General features: G+C 35.4%; 1 protein-coding gene across 1 annotated transcript; it reads right to left on the minus strand.

Annotated features, from left to right (window-relative positions):
• Positions 1-5304: 5304 nt before the first annotated feature.
• Positions 5305-11569, minus strand: LOC106107724 (hemicentin-1-like). The gene is made up of 19 exons (XM_013288712.1): positions 11560-11569; positions 11213-11344; positions 10526-10615; positions 10283-10411; positions 9896-10061; positions 9632-9810; positions 9479-9560; positions 9092-9255; positions 8713-8851; positions 8384-8456; positions 7897-8093; positions 7646-7817; positions 7429-7523; positions 7202-7345; positions 6933-7070; positions 6622-6734; positions 6282-6515; positions 6028-6175; positions 5305-5602 (listed from the first exon to the last, which is right to left on the minus strand). The coding sequence occupies exons 3-19, from the start codon at positions 10529-10531 to the stop codon at positions 5340-5342; spliced, it is 2442 nt and encodes an 813-aa protein (XP_013144166.1). The 5' UTR covers positions 10532-10615; positions 11213-11344; positions 11560-11569; the 3' UTR covers positions 5305-5339.
• Between the last annotated feature and the right edge of the window lie 6 nt (positions 11570-11575).

The following is an 11575-nucleotide window of genomic DNA, read 5'->3' on the forward strand; positions in this document are numbered from 1 at the left end:
CATCACGATGTTTTCCTTCACCGTAAGAACTTCGGGTAAATTATGTACATATGAAAATCGCATTGGTACACGACGGGATTCGAACCCAAGACCTGTACTATTGATTGATTGATTACAAGTCAAGTGCTTAAACCACTGAGCCATAACGCTCCGCTAGAATCTTTTGTATCAAATAGTAATTGGCACGTATTGGTGACAGAATTGGCAGCCTCTTACATAGTACGCTGTTAACTGATATTACAACAATATATCGAGGCCAAGTCAATATATAGGCGCATATACAGCATGTTCCTGTCACGCATTATACTCTGCGGGATAATGGAACACCTGTGTAACACTGGACGGATACCCTTTATTGTAGCCGTCTATAGTCAGTACAGGGTCGTTATACCATGTACATAGAAATATACTTGACTGCATTACAAATGTATATCTATAGCTTTACTAATATTTTAAAGAAGAAAACTTCGTTTGTTTGATTGTAATGAATAGGCTCAAAAACTACTGGGCCGATTTTAAAAATTCTTTCACCGTTAGAAAGGTAATTTATCTCTGAATTATTAATGATTATTGTTCTTAAATTTCACGCGGACGGAGTCGCGGGCAAAAGCTATCTAAATTGTTTGTAATTTTGTTTAATAGAAAAAACTAAGCTGACTTGAAATTACAGTATTTTAACGAGTAACATTTCATTAATGTAATCGGTTAAGTGTATGTTTGTGTATTTTCTAATGTACAGTCGCGGAAATACGCAGTGTTCCACTTATAGAAAACTTGTCTTCTTTCTCACAACGTGAAAAACTCCACCCCCTTTTACAATAACTAATAAGGTTGTAGTGAGTTGCGCAAACGACAGGATAATAATGAAAGCATAGCCGCGTACCAGACAATTTATCTAGACATATTTAAAAGCTGCATATTATTGGCAATTATAGCGCGTCGCCTCAATAGATACAAATGTTCAAATCTCTTTAAATTTGAGGTGGCATACCGGCAGATTCCCCGATTGTACTTACATGTCTTTTTAGTTGTCTTGAGAACATTGAAAAGCATGTTTTATTTTCATAGAAAGGAAATAAAAAGGAGTTTCTTAAGTTTTGCGATTCTCAACGTAAAGTAATTCAATAATGTAAAGTTCTCCAACAAACAAAGCTGAGATTGTGAATGCAAAAGTTATCTCATAAATTCTTACTTCGTGTAGGAAGATCATTAGGTGACTTTAGTGTATTAAGCTGGGAAGTCAAGACGAATAAGTTATTACTTAAGAAAGATTTCGTTTTACTTTTAAAGTATATAGTACTAATTGGTTCTCGCGACTTTGTCCCCGTGAAATTTAACAATGTTGTAAAAAAATATAGCCCATGTTACTTACAGATAAATCACCTTTCTAATGGTGAAAGATTTTTTTAAATCGGCCCAGTAGTTTTCACGTGAATCGAATACATACAAAAGTCCAAAAATAGAAACATTTCCTCTTTAAAACATTAGTATACATATAGATTAAGATTGTTTGTTGTAATGTAATTTTTTGTGAATGATACCAAAATTCCGATGTTGATTATTATTCAGAATATACTTGTAGATGTAGTATTGCTTTTTGGAACATTACGAAAGGCATTTTAAAGACAAATCGTATTCTGTTTGTTAGAGTTTCATCAAAATTAATTAAATGTTATTACAGTGCAGTATGTTATGTATAATTACAGTAAATAACTCACTCAGGCCAGTGTACAATGTTTCTGTACAACTGACGAAGCTATTATCTCAAAGGCAAGTCGTAAGTCTTTTGTCTTTCGTTGTAGACAATTTCTCAAAATTAGTGTCGAATTTTATGTCGAGCAATAACTTTGTATTCAAATTAGATTAAATAGAGGGCGCAGTGATTGAATTAACTACATTGTTCTTAATTAAAATTGACACACGACATCAAAATTGCCTTTTGATTAAGCCTTTTTGGTACCGGTATACATTTAAAAATAGTTAATCTATACTAATATTATAAAGAGGAAAGATTTGTATTTTTGTATGTATTGAAATAGTCAAAAACTACTGAGCCAATTTTAAAAATTCTTTCATCTTTAGAAAGGTGTGATTAACATAGTAATCTGTGATTATCATAGGTTATATTTTTTAATTCCACGCTGGCGAAGTCGCGAGCATCAGCTAGTTAAAATAATTTTACTAAGTTTTATTATGGAACAGCTTGTTTACTAATAAAACTACTTTATTGATCATTAAACATATAAATAAATGTATCAATGTAAGAGAGATGTAGGAATGCGACATGCGGCACATTCCTAGACCTCTGTGAGCATTGCTTATAGAATTCTAGTTCACTGAACTGAATCTATTCAAAACATTTTCAGAAAACAGACTAAATGTAATAGTTTAAGTACGTTATTTTACATACAAGAATAATGTTTTTTTGTAACATCAACTCTAACTAGAGTTGAAGCGAAAGATATTCTATACAGATTTTCTCTTTTCCTTAAGTTTTAAACACAAATAAGGAGAAAACAACGTCAATAAAATGTTAAGCTTAGAGAAGTGGCGCGGTGTCGTCTTTACTTACGATATTAACAAAGTTCCTTAACAAACTTACTTTGTGGCGCCACAACTTATTTAAATCAACTTTAAATATTTATTTCAACTAACTAGCTATACAAATTTAAAAGCTACGTCAAACGTAAATATACGTGTCGCAGTTTATTTCTTTTTATAAGAAAATTAATTGACGAACTCTTAGAGCAGGCTCACACCTTTCCACATTATCGCAAAACAGATGTGCGATTTTCAATTGTCGATTGCTTTTTGAAGCTTGGCTTTGGCTAAGGCCAATTCAACTTTTTAGTTGCACAACTAAAAATCGAGTAGTGTTCGCACCTACATATAAGTTCATAGGAATCAAAGCGAGCCTAAACAGTTGTGCTATAGTTTAGTCAAAGATCTGCGCGTTGTTATAAGAGTAATGCATTGTTTGAAATGTAAAACGTGATTATTTTTATATGTATATCTTGAATATACCATAACTTAAAGACAAGGTCTTAGGGAACGCCGTTTCTTGTTTTACTTTATAAGACGGAGTACACATCGGGCGTGAAATAAAGTGCACGATAAAGATATTTCCTCGCCGTATATCTTGTAAACGTGTGTACACACCTTACGGTGGCCATAGTGTAGTGCAGTTTACTGTCAGTTGTGTACAGTTCTATGTGTACAATAGCAGTTATGTAACGTGTACTGTGTACAGGCACGCCGGGAGACACCAATAACATAGTGCAGATGTTTATCATATGTGTATGTTTTTGAAACCGAAGGCTACTGGTTGTATTACTGCCACTTGTATAGTGTGTAAATTTAAATTTTTATCTTCTGTAACCATTATCTACCCTCAGGACGTACTCCAGCGACCTCGTCCGACTTTACTCTGGGAAAATCTGCCTCAAGATAATGCAAATACCGCTTCATTACAATCAAGTAACTTTGTCGTTGAGACTAACGTAGTCCTATCGTCATAATATTTTTTTTAAATCGGCCCAGTAGTTTTGACATGAATCCAAAATATGCAATACTACAAAAACACAAATCTTTCCTCTTTATAATATTGATATAGTCAAAATACGGTTTAGCTCACGTAAAACATATGACGTAGGCACCGACCAGTTTCCTATCATCGTGTCCATTTTCATTTAAGTTAGACACATTATACTATGGAATAATCTTCGTTTAAGAAAGTTTTACACTGTCTCAGTTTCTTTTTCAATAATGAATGACATGCTATAACAAATATACCGACATGGAAACCAACCGTAATATCGTAAGTGTTTATGTTGTATTAACGCAACACGCTGTTATCAGACACGAGACGGGTTCGCGGGTCGTATAGTAAAAATATATGTACTTTTTATTATTATACGAACCTTTTACCCATCTCCCTTGTTTAGTAACATTTACATAATCACTACTGAAACCCGAACCTAAGCCACACGTCATAAAAGCTTCCTAGACAATTAAATATACAGTGTATACACGTATCTAAAATATTACATTGTAAATGGAATCTACACATATAATAAAATTGGAATATCAAAAGAAAAAATACAGATTTCGGGAAGATGACTTATTTGTGTTGCTGATAACGAAAATCGCGTTTAATTTTTTTTTGTCTTTCGGTCTGTCTGTCTGTCTGTCTGGCTGTCCGCAAGCCGCGTTTGTTCTGGGTAATTTCCGAAATGGCTGGGCCGATTTCGAGCGGACTTTCACTAAAGGGTAGCTGACATAGACGGACATATTATAGGCTACTTTTTTATCTTAATGTTACGTGGACAAAGTCGCGGGCAAAAGCTAGTTGTATAAAAACGCAATAAAATAGCTTGTATTTCAGGGCAAGTAATAAAGGTGTGCTTTAAAGATTTCTTCAAACGGCACTTGTAAATTAAGGGTGTCGTTTCAAAGAAAAGTTTTTGTTGTGTTGTTTGAAGTGTGTAATCGATGCAGAATAATCAATTACGATTTATTGATATGTTTTTGTGATTGTTGTCTTTAACAAAAATATAATGTTGTGGATCTGATTGAATACTCGTGTGTGTGTGTGACGTCATCTCACATCTCTACCAAGCAACTAGAAACCTGTTCAAGTGGAGAGATAGAACGTATAACTGAATAAGTTACAAGATTATGCTAAAATATGTCTCTTTAATCACCTAAAGAGGTCGAGTACTTAAAATGTATAACAGGAGAATTTACATAGCAACAAAGAGGATGTTGTGTCGCAAGGGATGGCTAGGGATCTTCGAGAACCCTTTTCACTTGTTTATATCCCGTTTTAAGATAGGTACGGGTTACGGGTGACCGCAGAATACACAAGGAGTTTCAATAGCTATTTAATAATTCACTAGTCGTGAGTTTATAAATCTTATCGGCTAAGAAAGCTACTAAGAGCCTGTCCTATCAAATTGTAAATTGTCTGATAACAATCCAACGTGTAAAATAAGTGATGGAATTATCGAATTTTGTTTCCTTATCTGACAGTGATGCCATTTTTAAGCTATCTGAGCCTTTATCAGCCAGTGGTGGGACAGGCCCTAATGGTTCTAGCTACGTAATGCCGAAGCTACAAAACTGTTTGAACTGACCAAATAGAATCTGATGGAGTTACATTTAAACATGATTCTCTTACTATATTTAAATGTTTTAACATTCGTCTGTAGCAGTCTCGTTTTACTGGTTCAACTCAATCTTGGTTATTTTACTAGTTTGTGATTTATACGGGAGATTTGAGGGTTTTGACAATGAAATTTCAAGTTCATGTTTTCAATTTTTTTTAGCAAATTTCAGTATTACTCAGCTTTCTTACATTTTATGTCAGAAACATTAATCGCCATGCCATTTATGAGAAGTGTGGAACCTGCAACGCAGACCGCTTCTATTTCAGTTCCAGGATACTGTACAAAACCTTTTTTACAGGCGATTGTCATTTCCTCCCCTTTAGGCACCATTAAAGTTCTGTCATTATCTGACAGAAATCTAACATTCAATACAGATCCACCCAGCCAATAAATTACTGGGCTATCTTCATTTACGTCATTCACAAACGTGCATCCTGTCAAATAAAATTACAATTACTTATGTTGTTGATGATATCACATAGAATGCGCGCCGCGTTACCAAAAGTTTAAAAAGTTTGTTAGGGAGCTGCCAGAGATGGTGACCAACCCTCATAACATATCCATTTAAATATATTGTCAGGGTTACCTAACCGTATCCTGCAAGCCTATGTTTAATTGTTCTTTGAAGTGGTAATTTTTTTTGAGTCAAAACCCTTACCAATGGATTAAGTGTATTGTAAATTTGACCCTATGTTGGCGGTTGCCTATCTTTTCTATGTGTATATGAAGTTATATAGTACGGGAGTCTGGTACGGCGCTCGAGGTTACGTCCACGAGTTAAATATAAAAAAGGACTTTAAATTTAAGTTTTTCAAAAATGTCAACGTCTGCTACTCTTCCATCATTAAATGCAACTAACCTGGTTCGGCGATTTTAAAGTCACGAGTGATTGTTCCAAATGCGTTGCTGACTGTACATTTGTAGTTTCCTAAATCACTCAAAATCATATAAATACGGTAATCCATATCTGTGATATCTAATAATTCGCCATTGTGCTGCCAAGTTGCCTGTAAACAATATTGCTAATTAGTTTTACACAAATAATACCAGGTTCCTACACCCTAACGAAGAGACGATGGGCTCGAAACATGCCGACATCGACTGTCTACTTACGGTCGGTTGCGGTTCTCCGGCGGCCAGACACGAGAAATACGCCTCGGCATTTAAAAGAAAATCAATTTGCTCCCAGCTTTGCTCCAAGAACTCCGGCGGGAAGCCGACGTTGACGTCAGTGGAGGCGCTGCTTGTGGCGCCGGAGGGCGAGCTGACGCGGCAGGTGTACACACCGCTGGTATCAATATCAACATCTGTCAAGTATAATTCACCGGTAGCCACGATTTCCGTATCCTGAAAATTATTTTCCATTAACTTGTATTTTAAAGATCTTTTTTTTCGTTATCAGCAATGGCAGCGTCCAACAAATGCTTGTTGTGTTGAATTAATAATAAAGTACCTTGTACCACATCAGGCGGTCGTTAGCCGTGTGCGGTACATCGCAATCGATGGTAGCCGATGAACCCGACAATAAATTCACAACATTCCGTTTCTCAGTTGCATTGGGGTAAGCTGCAATAAAATATGACAATAATTAAATACATCCCTCCCTCATCTTACAAGTATGTAGCTATCACAAAATCAAAAATATCCATAATTTTCAGGTGGCCGCTCACTCGGTTGTGTTGTTTCTCACATTATTTAAGGGCGACTGTCGATTGTTTCGCCTTTAAATAAATATCCATTAATAAATAAGATTGGGTAACTTACGTCGCACAACAACGTCGAAATAATCTGTAGCAATCCCTTTTGAATTTCTCGCTGTACACATATATCGGCCTTGTGATGTTTCGGTTACGTTTTTTATCAATAGAGTACCATCCTGATTTATATTGTACAACTTGGAACCTTTTAACATTTATAAAAAATAAGTTGACATAACAAGTTTCAAATTATGTTATCCAAAAAATGTTTATTAAAGTATTTTAATGCAAGAATTAGGTATCTGTTAAGTTTATTTAATAGAATTTGGTTGTCACCTGGAGAAATTTCTATGTCATCTTTGGTCCAAGTGATTGTAGGCTGTGGGCTGCCTGTGGCGCGGCACGGCAGATTTACCACCAAGTCGCCAATCACAGCTACTGTAGTTTTAGGTACTGAAGACGTTTCGATCTGTGGCGGACCTATTTAATTGTAAAGATTATATTAACTTAAAACGTATGTTTTTAATGTAATAAATATGTAAGCGATAAGTTCCTTCTACTACCATCTACTACGAGCTGCAATACTTTTGTGTCGGATCCGACTTCGTTTACGGCATTACACGTGTAAGTTCCCGAGTCGTTGAAAGAAACCACCATCCTGGAGACAAACAATTCCTAAAGATACAGTTTTTTGTTTACCAGAAGTAATATATGGTAATATTAATCGAAATCATACAATAAATCACCAGAAGCACGACGAATTACGTTCGATAAACTTACTTTAAAGAATGGTGTGTATAAAATCGAATATGTGAAGTTTTCTTGATTTCATGTCCCTTGTAATACCATGTGACTTTGGGCGCCGGGACGCCGTCCGCGTTACAGGTGAGGTAGACAGTTTTACCTTCCTCAGACCTTATTATGTTCCTTTTATCTCTTATTGTTGGTGGATCTAAATTGAAAATTAACATAATAAGCAAATTGTCATTTGTATCACGTAGCATATAAACAACTGGAAGTTATATACTTACATTTAACTACTAGTTCTATTTGGTGTTCGGCTCGTCCAAACAAATTACTCGCCTCGCATTTGTATGTTCCCGCGTTATGTTGATTAGTGCTTTTTATCTCAATGACATCTGAGCTACTGCCAAGGGGGATAAACGCCCGAGTCGAGGGACGTTTGTGACTCCATCGGATGTCTGGTTGTGGTATACCTTCGATCACACTGTGCAAAATAGAATGTTTTTATTCAAGACACCAAGAATAACATCTGCTTCTTGTATTGGCTCACTCTATACTAAAACCACACAGAAGACAAACGTGAAATCGAAGCAATTTCTCGTTTAGTCTGATGAATGTGCTTGTCGCGAGCATAATTTAAGTCGCTTGTCCCTTCCCACCCTTTTCTTATAGAAAGGATATTCATAGGAATGCGAAATTCCTCTTTCTGTGTGAGTTTAGAGATAACAAATATACATCCATCAAAAATTAGAATCATTAGCCAATCTCACTTACTTGCAAATAATTTTAGCACTTTCTTTCCTTACCACGCTAACTTGTTTTATAGAATCATCGATTTTCGGTGGCACTAAAATTTATAGAATTACAAAAGTTATTAAGTTTTTAATAGTTAGTAATAAAATTGAAAATTTACAAAGGCGGTGGTTGCGTTACGACAAAAGTAAACAAGAAATAAAATAAATATGCTATGAAATACGGGATGGGCGCAACGAAATAGAAAACGTTTTTGGAAGATGCCGTGACACTTATCATGTTGTGATTCTTTTTATAATTCAAAGATCTTTCAAATATATTAGACCATTTACATGCATAGCTTATCTTACCTTTCTGAACTGCAATCGTAACTTGCGTTGAATCATTTCCGAGGTCATTGCTGACGCTACATAGATACGACGTGTTTGTTTCCACTGATTCTAAGTCTAGCAGACCTATGTAATCATAAGGTAGTTCTTCTTCCACGATCTAGTAATAAAGAAAAATAAATTAATTGATTACATAGTTTTTCATGTAGGTAACGGTTAAGTACAGTCGCCTTCGTGTGCGGTGTTCCTGTAAAATCTGCAGCTCTTAGAATATTCATGAACCTTCTAGCATATTTGTCTTAATAAAAAGCTTGTAGTCAAATAATTTCAACTCCAAATGTTTTTGATGAAAAATTAATTGAGGTGAAATGTAACTACATAGGAAGTTGAAAATGATTACCATTTGCGATACTATCGTTCCCGACTTTTCTTCTATCCATAAAAGACTTGGTTTGGGATAGGCATTAACTTTACACTGCAGCTGCACAGAGTTGCCATATGCAACAGCTATTGTAGGGTCTCGAACAGAAGTAATGGTAGGCCTTCTGTTCTCCGGTTTATCTTCTAAAATGTTTAAACGTACTTTAAAGTATAGCATCACATCTCTAAGAATAATGTGTCTAAAATAAAACCAGTAATTATTCAATTTAAAACAATATTTTTTACGCATCACCAGAGGGAAGGAGGACAGTATTTGTTTGGATTTTTTAACTATAGCGCCCATGATCATTAGCCTGCCTCCATCATCACCTGGCAACGCCCATGCAATAATTTATGAAGTACTTACCGTTGGTTAGTGCTTGTGGTTCAACGGGGGTGGCAGATAATCTTCGTAAAGATTCTTTTGTCTTTGTATTATGTCCTATCACCTATAAATACACATCAGTCTAGTTTTAATTGCAATAACAACAAAAGTTTTGAGAAAATGTCGTTTACCTACCGCTATTTTGAACATAGAAGTCGGAGGCAGTTGTTGTTCAGCTACATAGAAATTCACGGAGATTTCTTTTAACGGCCGTACAGAAATAACATTATCATTCATGTCTAATAATTCAACAGCATCCAGTTTAACATCCTCAGCTTTACTCGATAATTCTATTGCCAAGTATGATGGTTTACCTAAAAAAGGCGATATTATTCATAACATGACCTATACAGGAGAATACATCAATATTTTTACTGAGTACCATCGTATTTAAATTACCTAGAATGGGTCTGGTTACGGTTCCATTTATTGACCTTGGTTTAAATTCTGAGAAACCATGTTGGAAGTTAACATTGGTGGTGCCGGATATAACAACGCTCGTGTCAGTTTCGCTGCCCACATTAGCTATAGCATTACCTGATCCAAGTCCACTAACTCCCACGACCTGCATAAATGATAGTATATTGGTTGATAGCATACGACTCATACTTTCATTTTGTTTGTATCGTCAATGATTTTTAAAAAGCTAACGTTTGGATTATACAGTTATTTTAATTTCAAAAATCATTTAGATAAATAACTTATACAAAATCTGCCATTAATGGTATTTAAGCTACATTAGATTTTGACTTTAACATCTTAAAGTCAAAATCAAGTCAAACTTACCAGAGTATTATCATTTTTGAATATGTCAGTTGCATTAGCTAAATTTCCGTCAGGTCTCTTTATGTTTAGTTGTGGCCTTTGGCCTGTTACGGAAACTTGTACGTCATCTAATTGATGGTCAACTGAAAACTGAATATTTAAGTTAAATAACTTGCTTATTCTACAAAAGTATAGAATAAGGACAACCTTGACGATCAACAATCTCAAAGTTAAGCTAAGATCAAATAACAATGACAAACTCACATTCATGTTGTTGTTGTAGCCAGGTGGAAATGTTGCTGAATTTATAACGCTCCGTCTTTTGTCTAGAGATCTCCCTACGTAATCTAGTACCTGGATTAATGCAATATATTTTAAATCACATACAAAGTGAAAGTCACATACATTATCGTTTAATAACTTTTAATTGGAAGGCAAAGGGGTCTAAAATTATACTGTTTTCTGTATGACCATGGTATTGCACCTAGCGAGCCGGCCTATTCTTGCAAAATATGTGTTTTTACTGGCGTTTACAATTGTTAAAATTCTTCTCTACTTCAATTTCTGGAGGTCCAACTGTAGTCCCATTTTACTTCCCACCCTTCTTTTTATACGAAAACGATGGGAAGGGAATGTGGATTCGACGGTGCAGAAGACGCATAGAAGGGAGAAATATTCTCTTTATGTGCGTCTCCTCTTCTGTCGACCAAGAGTAGGCAACGCATCTGCTATCTCGAATGTCTAGCGGTCGCTTCGCCATTTTGGTGGATTCAGGTGGCCGTTTACTCGTTTGCCACCTTATGATAAAAAAAATCCTGTATGAATTTAAATGTAACATTCTGATACTTGTCATTTTGTTTCAATAATGTATGGACATTAATAAGTAATTGTTATAACTATCAATTTGTCTTTATTAAATTATGTCTTGTAGCGCGTTGTCTATAGTGTTACCTTCTCTATTTCACCTCTGGCGACGCGAAGTACTTGCCCTGAAGTGGCAAAGGCCAGCTCTTTATATACTTTAAAAGCAGGAACATTTTCATTATAAGTTCCGCACGTCGGTGGCGTTATCACGAACGTAATCTGGCAAACAATATACATATAAACATTATTAGTATGTTTTCATAGAACTATTGGATTACAAGTTGCTACAAATAAGTAAAAATGATACAAACGTCGTAGAATTTTGCACAAGCGACTGATAAATAAATTCACTCCTTTAGCTCTTGTCAAATTCACCTGTTGGCTATCGCGGTTTACCAAAAGATATTGCGAACTCTTCGGTCTTAGGTCAGTACCTGTGTTCCTTGTTTT

This window comes from Papilio polytes, unplaced genomic scaffold, assembly GCF_000836215.1.
Source record: "Papilio polytes unplaced genomic scaffold, Ppol_1.0 DF821911.1, whole genome shotgun sequence".
In the NCBI taxonomy this organism is placed as follows: Eukaryota; Metazoa; Arthropoda; class Insecta; order Lepidoptera; family Papilionidae; genus Papilio; species Papilio polytes.